The sequence below is a fragment of the Henckelia pumila genome, unplaced genomic scaffold, assembly GCF_033568475.1.
Source record: "Henckelia pumila isolate YLH828 unplaced genomic scaffold, ASM3356847v2 CTG_461:::fragment_3, whole genome shotgun sequence".
Classification (NCBI taxonomy): domain Eukaryota; kingdom Viridiplantae; phylum Streptophyta; class Magnoliopsida; order Lamiales; family Gesneriaceae; genus Henckelia; species Henckelia pumila.
Genome location: NW_027331831.1, coordinates 8406317 through 8430749, shown reverse-complemented (window position 1 = coordinate 8430749; position 24433 = coordinate 8406317). Strand labels below are relative to the sequence as shown.

At 35.8% G+C, this 24433-nt stretch overlaps 4 protein-coding genes and 5 non-coding genes across 9 annotated transcripts; 2 read left to right on the top strand and 7 right to left on the bottom strand.

The window, feature by feature from the left end:
• The first annotated feature begins 503 nt into the window (after nucleotides 1-503).
• On the top strand, nucleotides 504-3626 carry LOC140871873 (receptor protein kinase-like protein ZAR1). Its single transcript, XM_073274614.1, has 2 exons — nucleotides 504-2507; nucleotides 2740-3626. The coding sequence occupies exons 1-2, from the start codon at nucleotides 980-982 to the stop codon at nucleotides 3378-3380; spliced, it is 2169 nt and encodes a 722-aa protein (XP_073130715.1). The 5' UTR covers nucleotides 504-979; the 3' UTR covers nucleotides 3381-3626.
• Nucleotides 3627-4445: 819 nt separating this feature from the next.
• On the top strand, nucleotides 4446-14971 carry LOC140871335 (mannosyl-oligosaccharide glucosidase GCS1). Its single transcript, XM_073273801.1, has 22 exons — nucleotides 4446-4774; nucleotides 4871-4944; nucleotides 5476-5727; nucleotides 6144-6312; nucleotides 7314-7400; nucleotides 7527-7595; nucleotides 7693-7789; nucleotides 7994-8076; nucleotides 8744-8851; nucleotides 9664-9782; nucleotides 9954-10061; nucleotides 10154-10227; nucleotides 10935-11060; nucleotides 11223-11290; nucleotides 13013-13159; nucleotides 13225-13275; nucleotides 13437-13493; nucleotides 13648-13797; nucleotides 13897-13988; nucleotides 14094-14203; nucleotides 14286-14349; nucleotides 14451-14971. Exons 1-22 carry the CDS (start codon nucleotides 4490-4492, stop codon nucleotides 14593-14595), a joined length of 2535 nt encoding a protein of 844 aa, XP_073129902.1. The 5' UTR covers nucleotides 4446-4489; the 3' UTR covers nucleotides 14596-14971.
• A 360-nt stretch (nucleotides 14972-15331) lies between these two features.
• LOC140871779 (signal peptidase complex subunit 1-like) lies at nucleotides 15332-17899 on the bottom strand. The gene is made up of 3 exons (XM_073274471.1): nucleotides 17821-17899; nucleotides 17694-17730; nucleotides 15332-15761 (listed from the first exon to the last, which is right to left on the bottom strand). Exon 3 carries the CDS (start codon nucleotides 15759-15761, stop codon nucleotides 15480-15482), a length of 282 nt encoding a protein of 93 aa, XP_073130572.1. The 5' UTR covers nucleotides 17694-17730; nucleotides 17821-17899; the 3' UTR covers nucleotides 15332-15479.
• LOC140872394 (small nucleolar RNA snoR74) lies at nucleotides 16788-16916 on the bottom strand. Its single transcript, XR_012147814.1, has one exon. It is a non-coding gene; the product is annotated as a small nucleolar RNA snoR74 (small nucleolar RNA).
• On the bottom strand, nucleotides 17134-17266 carry LOC140872393 (small nucleolar RNA snoR74). The gene has a single exon (XR_012147813.1). It is a non-coding gene; the product is annotated as a small nucleolar RNA snoR74 (small nucleolar RNA).
• Nucleotides 17900-20814: 2915 nt separating the features above from the next.
• LOC140872089 (large ribosomal subunit protein uL22y-like) lies at nucleotides 20815-23342 on the bottom strand. The gene is made up of 7 exons (XM_073274829.1): nucleotides 23262-23342; nucleotides 23124-23160; nucleotides 22991-23031; nucleotides 21555-21785; nucleotides 21376-21478; nucleotides 21163-21230; nucleotides 20815-21052 (listed from the first exon to the last, which is right to left on the bottom strand). The coding sequence occupies exons 1-7, from the start codon at nucleotides 23262-23264 to the stop codon at nucleotides 21011-21013; spliced, it is 525 nt and encodes a 174-aa protein (XP_073130930.1). The 5' UTR covers nucleotides 23265-23342; the 3' UTR covers nucleotides 20815-21010.
• LOC140872392 (small nucleolar RNA snoR74) lies at nucleotides 22027-22155 on the bottom strand. The gene has a single exon (XR_012147812.1). It is a non-coding gene; the product is annotated as a small nucleolar RNA snoR74 (small nucleolar RNA).
• On the bottom strand, nucleotides 22369-22501 carry LOC140872391 (small nucleolar RNA snoR74). Its single transcript, XR_012147811.1, has one exon. It is a non-coding gene; the product is annotated as a small nucleolar RNA snoR74 (small nucleolar RNA).
• Nucleotides 22569-22701, bottom strand: LOC140872390 (small nucleolar RNA snoR74). The gene has a single exon (XR_012147810.1). It is a non-coding gene; the product is annotated as a small nucleolar RNA snoR74 (small nucleolar RNA).
• Nucleotides 23343-24433: the final 1091 nt, after the last annotated feature.

Here is a 24433-nt window from a genome sequence, read left to right as displayed (position 1 = left end):
AAACAACAATTTTTTTTATTTTTTTACAAAATTGATTCGTGAGATTGTCTCACAAATTTTTTTATGTTTTTTGAATATATACCCTCAATCACAAAATGAATTCATTTTTATATTAAAACATTTATAAAAAATATATTTTAATTAAATTTATAACTCGCCCATCACTAGAATACCTATGCCATCAACTTTTCAAAAAACTATAAAAAATTATTTATATTTATCACGACGAATCTTAATTGATTTTCAAAGGATCACGTCATTCTACACAAAAAAAATTATTATAAAAACCATAAATTTAAGAATATCTTGTTCAAAGTGACGTTGAGATTAGTTAAGATGGTTGTGAATAAATACAGAGTGGAGATAGGATTAAAGCAAAAAAAAATAAAAAATAAAAAATGACGCAAGCAAGGAAAAAACATGTATAAACTATAAATCAATGAAGAGGGACTTGCTTGTAATAACATCAACATCATTGTTCCCGGAGGACTTGAATGCACACTTAGCTCCTAAGACTGAAGAAACAAATCTTGCTTTTCCTTCACTACTCCACTCTCGATCCAATCCAATTAATAAATCACCAAAATTTTAGTCTTTCTGTTGGCAAATAAAGTTCTAATCTTTTCTCTGTTTTGGTGAGATGGGCCCCATTAATCGAGCCCTTTCTCCTTCTCCAGTCTTTTTCTCATAAATCCTTCAACTTCCTTCACCAAACCCCAGCTCAACTTGAACGTTCGAATTTCCAGAGCTTGATAATTCAATTTTTTTTTAAAATCTTGTAATACTGTTTTTCTTTCCGAATTCTGGGTTTTGGGTTCCGAATTTTCTTGATAATGCACGGGAAAAGGGGTTGCATTTGCTTTTCCCTTCTTTAGGAGCAGCTTTTTTGTGCTTGGACTTTTTCATTTCTTTACACATTTTTTCTCGAGATTTGTGGTATCGTTTATGTCCGTTGAACGCTGAAACGCCTGTTTACATAATGCTGTGCCACGAAAAGCTACCATATTTGGCTCTCTTTGTGCTGAATTTCTGCTTATACGTGAATTCTGGCGTTTCTTTGACTTCCGATGGCCTCTCTTTGCTGTCTCTTAAGTCCGCCGTCGACTCCGACGGCGCCGTGGTGTTTTCGGACTGGAACGAGGATGATGCCACGCCGTGTCATTGGACAGGAATTTCTTGCATGAACATTTCAGGTTCGTCGGAGCCGCGTGTTGTAGGAGTTGCGGTCTCCGGGAAGAATCTTCGGGGGTATATTCCGTCGGAGCTCGGCAGTTTGATTTACCTCCGGCGACTCAATCTCCATGGCAACAGATTTTATGGGTCCATTCCGGATCAACTCTTCAATGCTTCTGCTCTGCACAGCATCTTCCTCTACGGTAACAATCTATCCGGTTCGTTACCGCCCTCTTTGTGTAACCTCCCTCGCTTGCAAAACCTCGATTTTTCCAATAATTCTCTGTCGGGACCGCTCCCGAAAATTCTGCGCGACTGCCGTCAGTTACAGAGGCTGATTCTCGCCGGGAATGGGTTTTCCGGTGAGATTCCAGTGGCCGTTTTCCCGGAGCTTGCTAACTTAGAGCAGCTCGATTTATCGGCAAACGAGTTTAATGGCTCGATACCGGATGATATTGGCGAGTTGAAGTCACTCTCAGGCACTTTGAACTTGTCTTTTAATCATTTTACAGGCGAGATACCGAAAACTTTGGGCGATTTGCCACTTACTGTGAGTTTTGATCTTAGGAACAATGATTTCAGCGGCGAAATTCCGCAAACTGGATCTTTCGCCAATCAGGGTCCAACCGCATTCTTGAATAATCCCATGTTATGTGGTTTTCCATTGCAAAAGTCTTGTAAAAATAATCCAGCCGAGGCGCCTTCGGTTCAGAGCACAGGTTCGACTCAAAATGAGGGTGTCAGCGATCGAAAACGATTAAAACCGGGGTTGATCATATTGATATCCGTGGCTGATGCATTGGGAGTGGCGTTTATAGGATTGGTGATCATTTATGTGTACTGGAAGAGAAAGGATTCTGGTGGATGTAGTTGTACTAGGAAAGGGAAGCTTGGGGGGAATGAGAAAACAGGACTATGCATGTTCCCTTGTATCCATGGTTTCCCGAGTAACAACTCCGAAGTGGAGTCGGAAAAGGGTGGTGGTGGTGGAGCTAGTGGTGGCACGAGTGGTGGAGAGGGAGATCTTGTGGCGATCGATAAAGGGTTTAGCATTGAGTTAGATGAGTTGCTGAGGGCGTCGGCTTATGTTCTGGGAAAGAGTGGTCTAGGAATTGTGTACAAGGTGGTGCTCGGAAATGGCATTCCAGTGGCGGTGAGGAGGCTGGGAGAAGGCGGAGAACAACGATACAAAGAGTTTGTGGCGGAAGTTCAGGCGATAGGGAGGGTGAAGCATCCTAATATTGTGAGGTTGAGGGCGTATTATTGGGCGCCGGACGAGAAGCTTCTCATTAGTGATTTCATTTCTAATGGGAACCTGGCTTCTGCCCTTTATGGTAGAGTCTTGAATCTTTGCTTGTGGATTTTTATCATCAGTACATTGCATTTATTTCCCAAGTTAATGCTGCTTGAATCTTCGGTATGGCATGAATTTTGCACTTCTTGGTGTTAATGATTTTAGATGATGCGTATTTCAAAAGTGAAGAAATTCATTTTTGATCATCTTGGCAGCAAAGGTTCTTTTATACATAACAAGTCCAGTTATTGACAGTTCTTTCTTTTCTACAGGGAAGACGGGGCTGCCATCACCGAACTTAACATGGTCAACAAGGCTCAAAATCGCGAAAGGAGCCGCCCGAGCCTTAGCCTATATACACGAATGTAGTCCGAGGAAATTCGTCCACGGAGACGTGAAACCATCAAACATCCTCCTTGACCCCGACTTCCAAGCTCACATTTCCGATTTCGGCCTCAACCGTCTCATCACAATCACCGGAAACAACCCTTCATCCTCCGGAGGCTTCATCGGCGGAGCCCTCCCATATCTAAATCCAACTCAACCCGAAAAACTAAACAACTACCGAGCTCCAGAAGCCAGGATCCCCGGTAACCGGCCTACTCAGAAATGGGATGCCTACTCTTTTGGTGTCGTCTTACTCGAGCTGTTGACTGGGAAGTCTCCCGAGCTCTCGTCTCCCACAAGCTCCTCCTCGACGGAGATTCTAGACCTCGTCGGGTGGGTGAGGAAGGGATTCGAGGACGAAATCCCATTATCCGAGATGGTCGACGCAATGTTGCTCCAAGAAATACATGCCAAGAAAGAAGTGCTCGCCGTGTTTCATGTAGCTCTTGCGTGCACCGAGGGGGATCCTGAACTTCGGCCGAGGATGAAAATCGTCTCCGAAAACCTCGAAAAGATCGGAATTTGAGTACAAGGGCTATTTTTTTTTGGTGCGAGATATCTAGTTCTATTGATCAAATGTTCATCTCATTCACAAGTCTCGTTATATGATACGTGATGAAGAACATTCCGTCAATATAACAAAGACCGTGGTCGTTTTATTGCATTTCCTATCCCCTTTCAATTTCCCTGTATTTCTAAAAGAATTTGTTTCTCATTAAGTGCAGAAATTCCTACCATTTTTTATACCAGTTTTGTCGCGTAAACAGTTCCGTTTATATTTGCTTCTGGCTTTTTTATGTTATTGTTAAGAATGAAATATAGATCAAACCTTTTATCTTATTGTTAACAATGAAATATAAATCAGACTTTGAATCCATATATTAATAATTAATTATATACACATTAATTATATAAAGTTGAATAAATTATAAACGACAATTGAACTTGTAATTCATCCTAATTAATATGAAATACTATATAAACATGAAATGAGTTGATTTAAAATTTGTTCTTAATTCTCTAAACAACAAGAGTAAATTTGAAATTTATTGATCCTTAGATCCAAGCACAACTTAAAGGGTTCATATTAAGTTCAAATTAAGGTAGAGTTTGTAACCTTTAAAAATAAGTGATTATGAAGAATGAATTACTTGAAAATTTTAGAATTTTCGACTCCAATTGGGATCAAAATAAAGTTGGTGTTCGACTACTGAAATTTCGAACCTCGAAAAATTTGAAAGGTTTGAAATGCATATATATTAAATATATAATTTATTATATTAATAAAATATTAAGAAACGACAGGAACATTGAAAAAAATAATTTTTACTCGATTTCTTTCGATAAAGTATAGAGTTTGGCTCAGAGTTCGAGAATTAAATATGAATCTAATGCTTATCAAGGCAGCTCAATTAGCACTCGAACTGTCTCCATTCGTTCATCTAATCGTAATTGGCCCAAAGACATGAACTGAAAATTGTTTAAGCCATGAAGCAATACTGAAGGCCCAAATTCGTATGGGCTTAGCCTCCAACAAATGGCCCAACAATCAGCTCCATCGACACAACGGAAATGGAGTGTGCATAAAACTGTCTCCTTCCACAGCTCTGCTAATGCCCGAAACACAACCAGAATATGACCCGAATTTCCCGAAGGAACTCACATGTCAAAGCTAGGTCGTCCCCGGATGTTGATTCTTCGTCCAATGACCGTTATTCCGATCGAAAAACGAGAAAATTCGGTGATAGAAGCAGTAATTTAAAGCGGATAATAGCTTTGATCACCAAAATTTCGATTCTTTTTGGAATTCTAGTCTTCTTTATTTACTTTATGAAGGATTTCTTAAACCCTGTGAAGGAGAATGTAAAACCCAGAGTCATCACTCCGTTACCTGCTCCCAAGCTGATGGATCTTCCTATGGTAGTTTTTGTTTAAATTCCCGTTCATGTGAAAATGTGGGAAATTTTCCCATTTTTATTTTTTATGCTTGTGGATTGATTGAAAGTTGTAATGCAGTTTCAAGGGGATCACAGAGAGAGTTTGTACTGGGGAACATATAGGCCTAATGTGTATTTTGGAATTCGCGCGCGGTAAACTTCCATAAGCTGAAAAAAGATTTATTTTTATTTTAATGCTTGGTAGTAGTGATGATTCGTTTTTTTTACTTATTCATACTTTAAGAATTGAAATGATTTTCCATTTTTTAGGGAAACAAATATGGGTGTATTTCTTGTTTCTTTTGAATCAGCATCTTGGCTAGTTAGATTTGATTGAAGTTCTTCAATATTGCATTTGATTCCGAATCTATGGAGTATAGGTGTTTTTTTTCTTTTGGCAGCTGAACGGTAGTGATCATATTTTGAAGATAAAGTATTGGCATTCTTGAATTACATCTTTTATTTGGTTTAAGCTTAATTATTGTCCGCAGTATAATTGTTCCAATCGCTTTAGGTTTAACCATGAGCTATAAAGTTTGTAAGAAGCTGAAATCAACTAGGGAAAATGCTAACCAGTTGACAGTTTCTGATCCATATTATATGCTTATCCATAGTTTGTAATTCTGGCTATACTTCTTTGAGTGTGTGCTAGGAATATATGTGACCAGTGGTTCTAATTGCCAGGACTCCACAGTCTCTGCTTGCCGGTTTGATGTGGATCGGTGTGAAGGATGGAAGATATTTGATGCGGCATGTTTGTCAAGATTCAGATGAGCTTTCAACTTATGGTTGGACACAACATAATGGACGTGATTATGGGCGTCAGGTATTGGTTGACCAAGATCTGACATTGACAACAAGCTTTTTAAAATCAAAGGATAAAGAGAGTGGTTACGGAGGAGATTGGGGAGTGCGGATTGAAGCGCAAAGTGAAAAGTAAATTCCCCGATCTTTTAACCACCTTGCATTGTAAGATCTCAAACTTTATGTAAAGGGTGGCCCTGTCAACGATGAGTGTCTTTTAGCGACCAAATTGACATATTTCTTTGTAGACAACTGCACGAAGTTGTATACCATGATGCATTTTTTGCGTCGTGAAGGTGGAGTTGGAAGGCTTAGGAGTACAAATTGAGTTGTTCTTTAGTTGTGAACATGTTAGAGAAAATTTAACTTTCTACTATGGAGTTTACAGGAGGATGTAGCCAAAATGCTAATGAAGTTGCTTAGTTTTATCATTTGACTCCTCTTTCATGAGTGGGAATAATTATTGCTTTTTCTTTTTAATGAAATTAAGTTCATTGTCAACACTATAATCACTTGCTAATATAAATTCCTGATTTTCTGAATGTTAGATCTAGTGAAGATATGGATAAAATCGTGCATTTGTTCTTTTACATGGCTGATGAAGGTGGATCTATTCTAAGTTTGGGTGGAGACAACATGGGCATCCATGACGACCGTATCCTAGCCTTTGGTTCACGAAATGATGTTGGTAGTTGGCAACTGCATTTAGAATCAAAGGTATCTTCTCATAAAGATTTAAGGAATTTGTATGCAGAGAAAATACATTAACAGTCATATTGTGTAATGTAATGCTTCTTTGACTTGTCCTCCAGAATATACCTACTTGAAACTGCAACCTTTTTCTACTGTTAATTATAGTAGGATCTTGAAGCGCCTGATCAACTTTGAAACTCTCTGTCCAAATATCTATACTCCTCTTTTCTTGGTAATAAATCCTAAGTTTTTGCCTTTTGACTGTACTGACCTCACTTGTCAGTAAATGGAGAAGGATTGTGAAATAGAACAGAGATGCTTATTTAACGCTCGATCTCTTTTGAAACAAATTTGCATTCAATATTGAACGAACTTATGGCCAAAATCGTATCGAGTTCCCTATGTTGTGCAACTCATGAAGTTACGCAAACATAAGGATCTCCTTCTTCTGGGTTTTTCTTAAACTTTTAAGTCTGTGTTCCTTGCAGCTTGAAGCTTTCACTGGTCGAAATTTATCCAAGGACTGATTGTACATGGATTTACTGGATCTGAAACAATAACTGACTTATATTTTGGGTTGCTGTCTCTAATCCTCCACATCAAGTACTATCATGTTTGTTAATTGAACAAATGGAAGTCGTTATTCCTTGGAAACTGAAAAATTAATACTTCCTATGAGTATAACCCTTGTCATAGGCATGAAAATGTTCTATCAGATGCTTGTAAGAAGATGTGTTGTAAATGACGCATTAAAGTTTGTGTGCTTTGAATAACTTTCAACTTTCATAATCTTTTGAGTGAAATCACATTTAGAGAGACAGAAACTCTGCCCGCAATCATACAATCAAAACTGTGCAATCCAGTTGGTTTGCATGTTGTTATTCGCTTTTCTTAGTTGTTCCTAGGATCATACTCTTGACCTTTTATGCAACGTAAGTGAGAACTTTGTTAAGGTTTATTAGTTTTATGTAGTACCTACTTATGATATTAGTTTGGGGAAATAATTTTTCAAGGAACTTTTTCAGGATGAATTTGAGCTCCACTATGCTGCTTTCAGGACGCCTCACATTCACAATCTATCCGATCTAGTCCAAGTTAATCTTGGAACCCAGGTGAGCAAGCAGCAACCAGTCGCTGTGTTTTTGCAAAACAACTTCTTATTATTTTGATATCATGTTCAGCGACTTATTGGCACATCTTCATGTCACTCCTTGTAAAAATCCATTCTTTCGGTTTAGGCTAGAAAAATTGGTCGCTTACAGCTTTCAGATACATCCGATGATGCTCCGAACATTCTAGTTTTTCAGGTTTGTTATAATGAATTATTCATGATCTTATCGTGCCGTGTTTAATATTGTTTTGCTTACATCTGCTTCGCTTGACATTTTCTTCTACTTTATCAAGATAGCTGCCACGATCCCCTTCATAGCCGATATTGCATTTGTATCAAGATCTAGTGGTTCTAGTTTAAGTACTGAAGAACGTGTCAAAAGCTTTATAGGTAATTATACATTTGTTTTACATTATTTTCGAATGCAGCGTATCCTTCAAAACATCTTTAGAAAGTAGATTTTAGCTTACTGAAGTTACAAATTATGTTTCCCTAAGCCTTTGAGACTGTTTGTTTTTTTCTTGAAAATTAATCTTTGATTTGTTAGGCAACCTTATTTCATTTCTTCTCATTTAGAATCATTTTTCCAATCAGGTGACTCATTTAGTAGTCGTTTAGATCAGAAGAAGAATCAATTTGAAGACAAATTCCACAAAGTCTTTAACATGTCTGATGAGGTATGTATTGCCAGATTCTTCTTTTCCTCAGATTCATTGTTCTTTAGAGTTTAAAATTTTATTACTTTTGAGATTTGAATGTTATTTAAGTAATATATGAGCCTTTTAGGGCTTTAATCTTTGTTCTCCAACAGTATGGACATAAATTATACAATTTGGATGTGAAAATTGTGAAATGCAAGATGATAGATGCTTTTGATGTTTTCGGTTCTCATGCCTGTGTTTTGACTTCTTGTAATGTGGAAATATCTCTTTTCAGTCATTTTGTGCTTCATATAGGCAGCTGTCTTTCTTGCCGAAAGGAATGAAGAATCTATTGGTCTTTTTATTGTTTCACGTGGAACTCCTGTTTGGTTTTCAGTGGATAGTGTTCATTACTTTGTTTAGGAATTCTCTCTGGAATATGTTGAAGAGAACCATGTAACGAACCTGCATCACCATATTTGCTGCCATGCAAAACGAGTCATGCTTTTTATCTCATCTCATCAATGTGTATATTTCCCTAATCTTGCCAAGCTCTTTGGAATTCTATAAATCTGCATCATCTATGTTCTCTTATACCATAATAAATGCTATCACGTACCAATTGTTATTATCTCCGTGCTACTATGCTCCAAATTCCTCCATCTCCCATCTTCTGAATTGAGATGTAATGTGGTTTTTTCAGCTTGATTCTGAAGCCATAACTGTGGGTCAAGCTGCTCTTGGGAATTTGTTGGGTGGAATTGGCTACTTCTACGGCCAATCAAAAATTTCACTTCCACCTTCCTCTAATGTATGTCAATATAGCTTAGTTGCTACCATGCTAATGCTTTCATCCATGATGATATGAAATTGGTTGCCTTCTCCCTGTAATAGAATGTGGAATTATGTCAAGAGTTTCAGCCTATAACTGTAATTTCTATTTACGTTCAACAACTTGCCCTACCTGCTTTTTCGCTTCTTGTCACAGGAGTCATTTTGCTATCGTGAAATCGTAACTGTTTCCTTTTATAGCATTATAGTTTTCACTTTTCAGGTTGAGTTTTTGCAGGATTTTCAGTAATATCTCACTGAAAGAATAGTTCTACTGGTACTACTGAACTTGTAGTATCTTAAATACAAGCTGGATGAAGGGTATAATTTCACAAAATTGTGAGACTACACAGAGCTCTTGGAAAACAAATTCAGACTGACTAGTGCATGGAAGTTGTTCGCAACTTCACTGGCTAAAATATATTTTAAATACAATAGTTTCAAGGGGTATTCCTGACATTAATTAGGTCAGCAAAAAGTGGTGCAAAGCCGCACATAAGATTTTGACATGGTTTGCCAATTGCTTGGGAGGTTCACAAACAATTGATTATCTGTTCTTTTCACGTGATAAAAGTTTATTTATGTTCAATTCCTGATCACGGAGTAATACCAGACTGTTTTGACCCTCTACACATTTATTTTTTAATTTCATTTCTGTGAGTTCAATTAAGACAAAATTATCTTATCAGATATGTTTGAAAATTCAGTAATTTTATTGCTTCCTTCTATTTGTATGATTATTTTGCGCGATTTGGATGCCTAGAAAGTCATTGATGATATTATTTATTACAGAGAGTTGGTGATAATCATATATTATATTGGCCAGCTGAGCTGTACACCGCAGTGCCAAGTCGACCCTTCTTTCCAAGGGGATTTTTGTGGGATGAAGGCTTCCATCAACTACTGATCTGGTAAGTTATCTCTTAGCTCATAGTTTTCTTTTCCTATTTTTTTCAATTTATTTTGTAATCTTCCTCAAAACCTTGTATTTCTGGTATCAGCTTGGGTCACAAATTATTTATATTGAAGCAATCTGATATTTCTTGAGCTTATAAATTTTGTTTGAGTCTCTCTGTGGAAAGGCGTTGGGATATTCACATTTGTTTGGACATCATCGGGCATTGGTTAGATTTGATGAACATTGATGGATGGATTCCGCGTGAGCAAATTTTAGGTGCTGAAGCCTTAAGGTGATGGCAAGTAGCTTCATCAAGTCTTTTCCTCCATTGTACATAAGTCAAAGAACCCCATATATATTAACTGTGTTTTGCTTTATATGCAGTAAGGTACCATCGGAGTTTGTGCTTCAGCATACAACTAACGGAAATCCTCCAACATTGTTTTTGGTTATACGAGGTTACTTTTTACTGCAATGAGAGACTTCCAGCATGCCATTTTTTGATCAAAATCTTTTATGTGATATTAAAGACAATTGGCTCATATTTATTTGTTGATCTCATATTATGACCAAAAGTATCAACATCTTTTTAACTTTCCTTGTTAATAATGAGCTGTATCATGAAAATGCAATAACTCATCAACCTTGGAAGTGCCTTGTGTAATCCCACTCCTATCAGCCTAAAGAAGAAAAGCGTAGGTGGAAAATTTGTGACATGTAGGCATATTACGTTTATGATTTATTATTGCTTGGGCATTGTTGTCTATCTGATTGTTGCATGCCTCTCATCCTTTCTATGGTCAAGATATTATGCTGAATTGCAGTAGCAAAAGAATTGATAAATGCTTTTTGTTACTGTACCCGGAGGCATCTTGTTCACTTTTGTTCTGGTCAAACACTTATTTTCCATGAAGGTTCCGTACAATGTGTGTGCTACGATGCATAGCCAAGTATGGTTGAAGCTGAATCATTTTTACTGGTATCATTTTGGCTACAAATGATTTTAAACTCATCTCGTAGAGAAAATAATGTTGTTGTTTGTTTCTTAGAATAGCTGGTATCATTTTGGCTACAAATTGCATCTCGTAAAATTCATTCCAGGTGTGAAACTTCTGGTAAATTGCTGAATCATTGTTAAACGGTGATAAAGGTTTTTGTTTTGCAGATTTGGTATGTGGCATGAAGAGAAACAAGTTTGCTGCTGCTGAAAGGAATGCGATCTCAATTTTCTTGCGGCGAGCATTCCTTCGCCTTGATGCATGGTTTCAATGGTTCAATACTACCCAATCAGGTGAGCATGGTAGAAATTATGGAAAAAGTGTTTTTCTGGCTATTGATATGTGAATCTTTGTGTAGCGAGATATGTATGTGTTGCAGGGATTTTCAACCTAGATTTTGGCTGAGCAGCAAGTTAATTGGCTTCAGTAATTTAAACATAATTTTTTTTTTATAGGAAAAGAGGAGAATGCCTACTTTTGGCATGGAAGAGACAGCACAACCATTCGTGAACTGAATCCAAAGGTTTTCATCCAGGCCATTTGTATTCACTTGTTTAAACTACTCCCAAATTCTTGTTTATCGGTTTTGACGCCTTTCCTCCTAAAGAGTAATTATAACTAGTCAACTTTTTTTTTCTTTCCATGATTTATACTTTGACCGCTTAATTCAGTATTTATTAGCAAGTATACTAGGTCAAGTAATAGTAAAGTGGACAATGAGTCCAAGTATCGATCCCACAGGGACTGTAGTCAATTCTCAAGAATTAATTATTTAGCTTAATCTAGACAGAATAATAAAACGAGCACTAAGAATTAAATAAAATTTTAATTACTAAAATAAAATAAGAATTAAAATAGAAGAATAATAAATTCAATTAAATAGAGACAACCAAAACACACGCAGATACCAAACAAATCATGCAAACAAGTGGCAAATCCAGGATCCAGATTTAATCTTAAATCACGGCGAATTCTCCTAATTTATTTAACAGTCTATTTCTAGAACAGTTAAACTTATTCAAATATTGACGGATTAATTTTCATAATTCTAATCAAATTCAAATGCATTAGGAATTATGAGAATTCAGTTTTCACCTAAAACCGCATACTGAAACCGGATACTATTTCTAGTTGGTTTAACCATATGTCAATTGTTGGAGCGATCGAAATCGATTCCTCCTCTGTCGACTTGGAATCAATTAACAAGCAAGTAAATAGTTGATCAGGTTCTTCAATTTCCAAGCCTCCGCCCTAACCGCCTCACGATCTCTGCGTGCGATTCGAACCCCAAATCTGCTCTTTTATCTTCTATTTATATGGCTTGAAAAGCCCATGAGATAAAGCCCGGCAAATCAAGGATTTTAATTTTCGAAAATTATATTTTTTCTGATTCTGCGACATGCACGGACCCTGGACATGGGTCCGTGCCCACCTCCGGTGCCCTCTTCCTCAAATTATTTTTTTCCTCGCGACATGTCCGGACCCCGTGCAACCTCCGTTCATGGGTCTGTGCATACATATGTGCCAGCGCGTAGTTTTTTTGAAAAAAATCATATCTCGAGTTCTAGCCGTCGGATCGAGCCGAAATTTGGACAGCAGCTTCAAAACATTTTGAACTTGATTTTGAACGGTGGAGATCGGATTTAGATCTCTCTATCATTAAAAATGAATTTTTGACCATAGCTGCTCCGTAATTCATGCTTGTGGCTCTTCTCTTGCTCCAAAAATCATGATTTCTTCAATATTTCTACAAAAATCAACCCGAAGAGTGAAATGCACACACATGAAATAAATCATGAATAAAACGTATAAAACAATATGAATGCATGCAAAATAAACATAAAAATAACACAAAATAATGCACACAAAATGCATTTATCAACTTCCAATTTATTATTGATTTGGACCTTGTCATAAGAATACTGATGGCGTTGATAATTTTCGTCCTTGCTACTCGCAAGTATATATAGTTTGTAAATTCTATTAATTAGAACATCACTTCTAGGTGATCTGTATTTCCCGGAACTGATATAAATGAATGTTACCATCAGCTCTTTTGGTGTCCTCTGTAGTCTGTAGTACGCACCTAGAGCCTAGAGGTTTGGAATTTAACACTACTAACAAATGCATCAGATATACACCTGGAGGCATAGGCCTTTATTGACTTGCAAAATTTTTAGATGCAAGGACAGTTATAATTTGCTTCATTTGTCAAATTCAATGGTTTATTTTCTTGGCATCCCAGTCATTATCATCTGGATTGGATGACTACCCACGTGCATCACACCCCAGTGAAGATGAGCGTCACTTGGATCTTAGATGCTGGATGCATCTTGCTGCAGATTGCATGCACTCTATTTCAGAGTTCCTTGAGGACAGAGATGCTGGAAAGGTATGACAAAAGACATGGCTAAGTTGTGGGGTTATTCAATTTTCAAGCTTTATGAAAATGCGCAGGAGTATGGCTGGACAGCGAAATTGCTCTCGGATTTTGAGCTTTTAAATCAGGTAATTCATTTGTTTTCCTCGTACTTATTTCCTTCACAGATTTCTTGTGCATCATGACTGTGTCTACTAAAGTTGTATCACAGTTGACTTTGTTACTTGTGAGCAAGTAATTTGATATCTGTCATTCCACAAATCTGATGTGTGCTTGTTTTCCTTTGCAGATGCATTTTGATCATACTTATGGAGCCTATTTTGATTATGGGAATCACTCAGAGAAGGTACACCTTTGGCTTTTCAGATGTTCCTGTAATGATGTTGGATTTCACAGTGTGTGAATAGTTACTACTCCACTCGCTTAACAGTGCTTTATAGGGAGAGAAGAGAATGTTATTTGTAGGTTTGTAATTGTAGTGGCATTGCTTTTCCTATTAGGTTCGTCTAAGTTGGCGACTAGTAGAGAAGGCGGGCAATTATCCTACTCGTGAACTTGTACGCGAAGTTTTAGAGAAACCTGAGCTGAAACTGGTTCCACATATTGGCTATGTCAGCCTTTTTCCCTTTATGGATAGACTTATACCACCAGTGAGTTGAGCTTAACTTAATTACTGATGCTATTTCGTCTGTTTGGTGTTCTGTCATATTCTAGTTCAAGTTTTTACGGCATTTTAAATCTTCCGACAGGAATCATGGATACTAGAAAAGCAGCTTGATCTGATCTCAAACAAGAGTATTCTGTGGACGAACTATGGACTCAGATCTCTAGCCAAAACAAGGTAAACAAAAGGACCAAGTACTTAGGCTACCTGATTTGTAATACCGTAACTATGAAGGTTTTGATTTTTCCTTAATTAGTTCACAATTTATTGAGTGTGTACCAGCTCAATATACATGCAACGCAACACTGAACACGACCCGCCATACTGGAGGGGGCAAATTTGGATGAACATGAATTATCTGATTCTTTCCTCACTTCACTATTATTCAGAAGGTACATGTTATAAAAATAAGGTATTTTAGCCCATCTAAATATTTCTTTCTTTCACATATGGTTATTTGCTCGATTGTTGTAGTGGATGGACCATACAAAGACCGAGCCAAGGTCATTTACAATGACTTGAGGAACAATTTGATTCGGTATATGCCCCCTCAATAGTTTATGGTTCAACTGAAAATGTGGCCTTCTATGTGCATTTACTTGTATTTAATTTAATTTTCCGAGTCTTTTCTTGTTGCAGAAATGTAATTAGGAACTATAATGAGACTGGCTACTTGTGGGAACAGTATGACCCAAAGAAAGGTAAGGGGAAAGGCGCACGGCCATTCACGGGTTGGACAGCTCTCATAGTTTTGATCATGGCGGAAGCATATACCGACTGTTGAGTTCTTGGCAAAGAGCAGCCTCCAAGTTTTGGAGTTTTGGAGTCCAAGCAATATTCACATCGATCTTTAACTTATAACAAGTACACAACCCATTCGGAATTATGTTCCCAGTGGTAGTCTATTTCATGTTCCATTTAATAGCTGCATGATGTCTCTAGTAAATCGTTAATAGGTTTACTTTAAGAACGTGTGCCATCCACCCATTCACATGATATCATGAATGATGAAACGAAACGCCATTTTTGGAACAGAAACTTGGTACTTCATTTGACCTCAGAGCAATAGAAGAAAATCGCAGCTTTTATTTCTCTATTTCATAATAAAACCTTCATTGCAACTGCAACACGGTTTCTTGAGGGAACCCGTGTAAAATAATACTGGCTCAAGTTACGTTATGAACAGTATAAACATTTTTTGCATTTAAAAACACCAAGTATGGGCAAACTTCAAAAATTAATCCTTTTACCCGAAAAATTTCAGATCATCTTAATTCACATTTGAATTCAACTCAGTGAGATTTCAAAACTAGAAATTATATTTAAATCATTCAAAATCCCAAGTCAAAACTGCTTCACTCATCCCACCGCAGTCAAAGTTCTTATTTCATCACTGCATAGTGATTATTATTTGATAGACCACGCTAGCTGTTTATGCTTATATTCAAGCAAGTTTTAGCTTGTAAATCGACCAAGATCTTGATATCAGCCAAGTGTCCATAGCCTGAACAGTAACGGTATATCGCAAATTACAGCAAAATGAGAATATATGTAGTCACGAGTACTTTTAAATTGGTAATCGTTAATCAATGTCAAGGTGCTGTAAATACTCATCCATCAAGATTGTGCTATGTTACTAAGACCTCGAATGCTGAAAACTCAGATAGCCTACTTCTTCGATGTCTTCTTTTTTGAGCCAGAATTAACAGCAGGCTGCGGCTTGGGATACTTTTCAGCTTCGCTTGGCTCTAACCAATTGAGGGGATGCCGGTTGAAGAATGGCCAATTGGGGATGGTAACAATAGAAGTTAGCACGACTCCTGCTGAGTAGATAAGGAACATGGTCTGAAAAGACCCCAACACATAGCCTACAATGAATGCCACAGCTGCGAAAATTACCAACATCAGCTGCATCAGCTGCTCTGCTAACTTCTGCCCCTGCCAATCCATCTGCCAAACAAATTATTAAGTAACAAGATAGTTATGCCCCAATGAATTAAGTGCTCAAGTAGATGTGATCGGGATTAAATGATTTATATCAAAAGGAGTTGTGAAGTAACTATTTAAGGAAACCAATAACACAGTTTATGAAATCATAAATAAATGGTTGAAGTCTCGTCCTTTAGTACCCAATAATATTGAAATTTCAGAACAAATCACATCCCCAAGGGGTTGAGTAATCAATCAAAGCCAAAAATATGGAATAGTGATGAGCCTGAAAATAAATAATGGGTTGGCAAATATTGAGATAAACGAGGAACAATGGCAGATACTATGCAATTACTGGGTAGGAAAAAAACACTTGCACAATAAGCAATAGAGTCCATCATTATCAATTGAAGCAAACAACTCCAAAAAAATCAAAGCCGCGTTCCTCAAGGATGGACATAACAATACTTATTCAAAACGGGAAGAAAAAAGGCCGTAACACACCCACAGGACGTTGTCCAATTAACTTAAAAACCAGCTTTTCTTTTGGATGGATCAACAAATGGTACGAGTGTACCAGACTAGTTGGGTAGCCAACTAGCCATTTTGACTACCCTAACCCGGCCCCAATTTTTCAGGTTAATCCGGGTTGCCCAAACATAGAATCTTGTTTTCTTAAATAAAATTAATAACAAAAATCCTGGTTTCTCAACATTTTAGAGCATAAAATTTCACAGCAAGGCAAAGATGCACAAATTTAATTAAAACCATCAAAACACTTGACAATATTCATAACAAGGCAGAGATACATAAATCTAATCAAACCATCAAACTAAATAACTTGAGATTTCTTGGTGCGACTATACCAGGCACACGGCATACAAAACACATTTTATGGGTTCTCTCAACCTTCAAATTAGATAAGAACTTTAAGGATAAATCTCATATACTCCTCATATCTAACCCACCATGGCCTGCTACATGAAGAAATGCACTGTTTAAACTACAAGCTAAACAAAATCTCCTCGTGCTGTGATACACTTTTGAACATGTAGCATTATTCACTGAACCAATAATCATTAGATCTCAAAAGGTTCACCCAATAACATTGGGTTTTTCTGTCCCTGGAATTTACGAGAGACTGTTCAAAAATAGGCAACAGATCTCTGCTTTTTTCATCAGGTAAGTACCAAAGTAGTACGTGTTCGACTTAAAATTAACATCGCATCCCTATCACTAACAACCTTTACCAAAAAACATATTTTAAAATAAATCATTCCCTTGAAATGCTAAGTTAATTAACTGGTAGCATAAAAAATACAGAATTAAGTCCATACAGAAAATCTTTCTATATCGTCAAAAAAAGATGCTCTATCAGCAGAGAACAAGGAAACGATGTAGCATCGTTTACTGAACCATCAGTCATTGGAACAACTGAAAAGGTTCACCCAGTAACATTGCAAATCTTTTATCCCTGATGTATACGAGAGCCTTGTTCACAAAAGGCAGTAAATCCCTGCTTTTTTCATCAGGTTAAACGTTGTAATTGACCCAATACTCAAATACAAACTGGAACTCGTACCAGCACCAGCAACGTAGTGAAAACAAAAAACAACGGACCTCAGCAACCCCAAGCATATAAAGTTCACGACACATCAAATTTCAAAACTTTCGAACAAAGTTGACTAAGAAACAAAAAAAGATCCAATTTATAAATTTACAAAATCAAAACTCTGGAAAACAGACCGCATCGCGTTTCCGAGATCAAAATTAAATTACACGTGAACATTTTAGCCGGACCCAAAAAAAAATTAAGAAAGAGAACATAACTTGAAACTAACTAGGAGATCGGATCCCCTAGCTTTGCAAGCTGCGACAATATATAGCAAATAAAAAAGTAAAGACACATCACAGAAAAACCAAATTCCACAAAAATGATAAACGAAAACCTACATTTCGTGGCGTAATCAGGCTCTCTCGAGTACTCCACCTGTCAAAAATTAACAACAAATGAGAAAAATTGGAAGTAAAGATCAAATAATCAACGTCTTTAATCACTGTAGCGAGCCTGAGAAGGTACCTTCTGCCAATCGGAGAGAAAATGTCCCGTAGGAGAAGTTTTAGTACGAAACCGTAATATCTACGGGGGTCATATTGGGCTGGGCTAATTGTTTCTACACAATAATTCTTTTATTTCAAGTGCCAGATTTTGGGCCTGAAGGCTCTATTTGTGCCCAATTGACTCGTACAAACCCAACTTTTATAGGTGGGAGAGATTTTATTATGAAAAAATAAAAATAACATAAATTTTCCGACATTCAACGTCTATAAAAGTTTTGAAAATTAGCATCAACAACATTTAGAAAATACAGATTCAAAATCTATCATTTTTTTTATTATCTAATCATCTTGTTATTGTGAAGAGGTGTGTATATTTTTAAAGTAACTAATTTTAGGAATTCCCATTAATTTTTGCAAAGGATGCAGAATTTATTTATTTTTTTACAGTTAAACTTGTAATTTTATTGCAAACTAGTTAATGTGAGGGGATGCAGAAAATTAAGAGACCGTGTAACATACTATGGTTACCTATTGTTTAGAATATAATTTATTTTGAAGCAAAAATAATGAACTGTTAATTAATCAAATTTCAAGATGTTTGAAGTTCAAAGTTTATGTAATATATTGAAATTACCATCTCTTTCAAAATGGGAATATATAAATATATGTGATGATGGTTGATAAAACCGAGTGTCCGGGCTGTCAGGGTAGTGAAGTGGGCATGACGAGATGACCGGGTTGATGAGGATGGTATGTAATCTGTCTTTCCCTGACTGAGATAATCTGCACACAGGGAAAAGAAAATAAAAGCACGTTAATGGAACGCCGGAAGGCTTTCCGGCAGGGCCACTCTGATGCTTAAGTCAGACTTAGAAATAAAGTGGGTTTTTTTAGAAAAAATGAGTATAGTGTTTTGGGGATTCAGATGAACATACTCTTACTGATACCTGATGCAAGGTATTTATAGACCCTAGAGTGAGAGAATGTCTCTGCAATTTCAGGGTAGTGGCCACGATCTGGGTCGTGGGTGCAGGGGTTGCCCACGTTTACCCGTCGTGCACGATCAAGCCGGAAGGCTCGGGGTTATGGCAATCGTGGGGATCATGCTCCTGCGAAATGGGTGTTTCCCAAGTCATGAAGACTTGGTCTTCTCGGCCTCATGCCTCCATCCGGAATGAGCTACTCCCTTGTATCTGAGCTACTAGTCCGATTCTATCCATCCATGCTATCCTTGCCTCTCCATAGCCCCGATACTCCTGACTTCCCGGGTTATCACCACTCCTCCCTAAAATAGTCGGGCTAGAGCCCCGCTCGTTGTCCTGACTAGCATCTCTGTCGCCTTTGCCTCTCCCTAACTCCGATACCCTTGACTTCCCGGGGTATCACCACTCCTCCCTAAAATAGTCGGGCTAGAGCTCTGCTCGCTGTCCTGACTAGCATCCTGTCGCCTTTGCCTCTCCATAGACCTTGATACCCCTGACTTCCCGGGGTATCAATATGTATATATATATTAAGTTGATTTTTCTAAGTAAGAGTAAGGATGTACAAACTTTGGATAAAACCGAAAAAATTGTAAATCTAAACCGAAAAAGTCAAACACCGAACCAAAAACCAAAATTTGAAATTCGGATATAAATGTTAAAATCGAAATTTATTTGGTTCGGTTTGGGATTATATATCTCAAAATGAACATACCGAAAAAACTAAAATTTTATTAAATTAATAATTTTATTTATATAATTGTTTATCTTATATATTTTATGAGTTGATATCAAGTGAATAAAAAATCATTTTTTTAATTTTTAATTGATTGTTGTTTATTTAAATCATTTAAACTTTGAATTTAAAGGTTTTACAAAGAAATCATTTAAAAGATAGCATATTATATTTTAAAATATATTTATAATATTGATTAAAATAATTATATCAAATCGAAATAATCGATCGAAAATCGAAATAACCGAACCGATTTATTTTTATTTTTTATTTTATTTTTTTTAGAATGATTATCGCTTATATCTATTACCCCATATCCATCACATATTGGATTATAATGCATATAATTTTGTCTTCGCGACTTTTTTAAAAAAAAATCATTGTGTTTTATTCATTGAATTATTATTTGTTTATATTTTCATTTCATATTAATTATAAAATAATACATTTTCATATTTTATAATTTTAAAAATATCATCTTACTAAATCTCACGCATATCATATTTAATTTGTAATATAATAATAATAATAACTAACATTTAAATATATAAAATATAAATACAGGTTTTGTTTGAATGTGTACTTTAAAAAAACGTTTTTAGTGTTTAACAAGTGAAAAAAATTTAAAATGCGTTTAGACAAGATTTTTATAAAATGTTTTTGGTAAATATTTTTAAAAAAACGTTCTCCAAATAAAAACATTTAAAAGATGTTTTTTTGATATTTTTATCTTTTTAGAAGCAATTATATAACTCAAAACACATCACTTTTGAAATGTTCAAAAATTTTTAAAAAAATATTTGTTCAAAAACATTAAAAACAACTTTTAAAACATTTTATAATTTTTTTTAAAAAAAACACTTTAATAAAAATATTTTATAAGTATATATCCAAACGAAATAATATTATTGTATCATACTCAACATTTGAGTCGAGTCGTTAGTAAAAATAATTTACAGGTAACTTAGTTAAAATATAAATGGGTATATCATGTAGTAAAGTGTATGTTTTAGATACATGATTATTAGCAGTCGGATAACAAAGTAAATAGAGAAATAACCAATTGACCATAAGTTTTTGTTCAAAATAGTTTCCATGGCAAAACAGAAATTTTTTGTTCAAAATAGTTTCCACGGCGAAACAGAAATTGTTGAAAAAATTATCATATTATGGCACAATTCAACTTTTAACAGTTATATGGCCATTGCTCGATAAACAAGATCTCTTTCTAAACCCCGTTCAAAACAAGCCAAATCTTTAAAGCAGTTTTCGTTAGTCAATTATTTGAACCATATCAGAATAAATTACGATTGATTGAAATGGTAGAATCATAGAAAGAGCTGGAGAAGCCATCAACCTTACAAATCCAAGTATATTCTAAACTCAAAATCATCATTTCATGCAAATAAAACACAATAGTCTCAGAAAAAACAAGGGCGAGAGGGTATAAGCTCAAAAATTGGCAAAACGATGATTTGGGATTCACCATGAGCTCAAGCTTTTCTAGGCTTGCTTGTTGCCAACTGAGATTCAGGCTGCAAAACAAGCAAGAAAATGTGCCGGTTATCAGTAAGACTAACAGAAAATTGTGATTCAAAGAACTCTTTGACCAATACTAAAAAAGGATTGGAGCATTCATTGTTACCTCCTTTTTCACAGGTTCTTCCTTTTCAGATAGAATCAACTCGATGTGGCAAGGAGATGACATGTAAGCTGGTAAGGACATCATAATGTTAGCTCAAAATTTTTTATTAATTATAGCTTGAGAAATAAATAGATAGCGACAATGCTTTACAAAAATAGTTCTCCCACTTTTCTTTATCAATATAAGAAAAATGAAGAAAAAAAGATGTAGTACGATTTATTCTCCCATGAGCACGGTATGTGCGACGTCTTTGCTTTTGAGCCTGGTTAACTTGAATGTGGGAAATGAAAAGTGAATCCACATCCAAGCCTTTCACCTGGGCACAGAAATCTTTAGTTATTAGATAGAGATGTAAATGAAGTACAACGAAAACAAATTGAATAAAGCTTTACCTCCGCATTACTCTCAGCATTCTTCAGTAAATCCAAGATAAACTTGGCAGATTTCGCAGGCCAGCGACCCTGTCCGTTGGAATGCCTGTTCTTTGCCTGAGCAGTTCTCCCGACCCCACCACAGTAGCGAGTGAAAGGGATGGCCTGCTTGTGAGCAAGGACATCTTCCAAATACCTTTTAGCCTTGGCCAGAGGCAGCTTTCTGATGGCATGTGCAGTTTCCCTAGTATTCTGCACAATTAAATAAGATCATGCATCTTAGATTAGGAATTGCATCATTTTCAACAAAGACAGAACGCCAAAATGATGATACCGATAAACAAAAATCTATTTCAGCATGAGACTCCATGGTGCGACAATACCAGACACAAATGGCACACAAAAGACATTTTACGTCGAGCTGCTACATGAACTGCAACGTTTATATTACAAACTAAAAACAAAATCTCTTATTGATGTAACACACTTTTAAACATGTAGCATTATTTACTGAACCAATAATCATTAGATCTCAAAAGGTTCACCCAATAACATTGCAACTTTCTGTTCCTGAAGTTTACGAGAAATCTGTTCTAAAAAGGCAACAGATCGCTGCTTTTTTCATCAGGTAAATACCAAGATAGTACACGTGCAACTTAAAAATAACATCAAATACCTACCAATGACGACCTTCACCAACAAACATGTTTGAAAATCTCATTCCCTTGTTGCTAGGTTAATTAACATATAGCATAAGACATACAGAAAAAAGTCCATAAAGAAAACTTTCCAAGTCGTCAAAATATAGACACTAATCAGTCAGAAAACAAGGGAACAATGTAGCATCATTTACTGAACCATCAGTCATGGGAATAACTCAAGAGGTTCACCCAATAACATTGCAAATCTTATATCCCTGATGTATACGAGAGCCTTGTTCACAAAAGGCAACAAATCCCTGCTTTTTTCATCAGGTTATATGTTGTAATTTACCCAATACTCAAACACAACAAGAGCTCGTACCAGCTCAAGCAACAATGTAGCATCGTTTACTGAACCATCAGTCATGGGAATAACTCAAGTGGTTCACCCAATAACATTGCAAATCTTATATCCCTGATGTATACGAGAGCCTTGTTCACAAAAGGCAACAAATCCCTGCTTTTTTCATCAGGTTATACGTTGTAATTGACCCAATACTCGAACGCAAACAGGAACTCGTACCAACCCAAGCAACTTGGTGAAATAAAAAACAACGGACATCAGCAACCCCAAGTTTATGAAATTCATGACACACATCGTTCCAGCACATTAAATTTCAAAACTTTATACAAAGTTGACTAAGAAACAAGACAACCAATTTAAAAATATTTACAAAATAAAAATTCTGGAAATCAAATCACACATGAACATTGTAACCGGAAACAAAAAAGAAAAGAAAAGAATAGAAAACATACCTTGAAATGAACTCGGAGATCGGATCCCCTGGCTTTGCAGGCTGCGAATAAATACATAACAAATCTTTAGAAAAACTTAACAGAAAAAGCAAATTCTAAGTTTTGCGACCAAAAACGATAAACGAAAACCAACCTTTCGTGGCGTTATCAGGCTCTCTCGAGTACTTCACCTGTCAAAATATCAATAACGAATATGAAAAATTGAAAGTTAAAATCAACATTATAAACTCAGTGATTGTGAATACTGTAGAGATTGGTGGAAGAGATATACCATCCTGCTTCTGATGATCGGACTTCCGTCTCAGGGTTCTAAGGTGAAGGAGGCGAGTAGAATTGTAGAAATGGGGGTATTCATTTATATCTTTGTTTCGAAACCCTAAGTTCTGGGTGGGTCATAATGGGCTGGGCTAATTGTTGCGAGCTGAAATGGGGGTATTCATTTATATGTCTGTTTCGAAACCCAAAAGTGCTGGCCTGTGGGTCATACTGGGCTGGGCTAATTGTTTCGGCACAATAATTCTATTTTATTTATGCTCGAGAACTGGGCTTTCAGGCTCATAATTTTTGCCCAGTTGAGGTGAGGTGTACAACCCAACTTTATATCACATTGGTAAAAGTTAAAACTAACAAAATGTTTGTAACGAGTCAATATTATTTATATTTATAATAAAAATAATATTTTTACATAAAAAACAATAATTTATCATTGATGACCCAAATAAGATACATGTTTCAAAAAATTGACATGCGAGTCCGTTTGATAAGATTTTGTCTTTTTTTAATTAAAAAATATTTTATGATTTAAAAACATGTCTCACAAAATTTACACGTGAGTTCTTCTGATAAGATTTTTTGTCTTTTTTAATTAAAAAATATTTTATGATTTGACAAAAAAAAAAATTAAAATATAACTTAATAATATAACAAAAACTTGACCAATATTCAACGCATATAAAACTTGTTATTATTAAAAAAAATTAAAATATCCAAATTTAAAATGTATAATTATGTTATTGTGAATTTGGAGGGGAAATTTAGCATTTTGGTCCTATAAATTGGCTTATTTTTTTATTTTGATCTTGTATGTTGTCATATTTTGGAAAAGATACAATAAATTGGATATTTTTTTGGTTTTGGTCCTGTATGTTGTCATATTTTGGAAAAGGTACAATAACTTAGATATTTTTTTGTTTTGGTCATGCATGTTGTCATGTTTTGGAAAATGTACAATAAATTGGATATTTTTGTTTTTTGTTTTTTTCATGTTAGTTGTCATGACTCGAAAGAAATATCATGTTTAGTTAACATAATATTTTGCATATATGACACTTATTGATTATTATGTGGCTTAAATTGGATTCCACATAAACAGAATTAACTAAAAAAACAAAAAAAAACTAAAATATATATAAAAAATACGTGAATCATGTATCTCAAAAAAAC

What these genes read in the sequence shown, in the direction of transcription:
- LOC140872089 (XM_073274829.1), bottom strand. An exon ending in ATGCTGAGAGTAATGCGGAG is followed by an intron (nt 21,479 to 21,554) that starts GTAAAGCTTTAT and finishes TTCTGTGCCCAG; the next exon opens with GTGAAAGGCTTGGATGTGGA. An exon ending in AAGAACCTGTGAAAAAGGAG is followed by an intron (nt 21,053 to 21,162) that starts GTAACAATGAAT and finishes CTTGTTTTGCAG; the next exon opens with CCTGAATCTCAGTTGGCAAC.
- LOC140871335 (XM_073273801.1), top strand. Translation starts at nt 4,490, where the DNA reads ATGACCCGAATTTCCCGAAGGAACTCACATGTCAAAGCTAGGTCGTCC. An exon ending in AAGTTAATCTTGGAACCCAG is followed by an intron (nt 7,401 to 7,526) that starts GTGAGCAAGCAG and finishes CTTTCGGTTTAG; the next exon opens with GCTAGAAAAATTGGTCGCTT. An exon ending in CGAACATTCTAGTTTTTCAG is followed by an intron (nt 7,596 to 7,692) that starts GTTTGTTATAAT and finishes TACTTTATCAAG; the next exon opens with ATAGCTGCCACGATCCCCTT.
- LOC140871779 (XM_073274471.1), bottom strand. Translation starts at nt 15,761, where the DNA reads ATGGATTGGCAGGGGCAGAAGTTAGCAGAGCAGCTGATGCAGCTGATG.
- LOC140871873 (XM_073274614.1), top strand. Translation starts at nt 980, where the DNA reads ATGCTGTGCCACGAAAAGCTACCATATTTGGCTCTCTTTGTGCTGAAT. An exon ending in CCTGGCTTCTGCCCTTTATG is followed by an intron (nt 2,508 to 2,739) that starts GTAGAGTCTTGA and finishes TCTTTTCTACAG; the next exon opens with GGAAGACGGGGCTGCCATCA.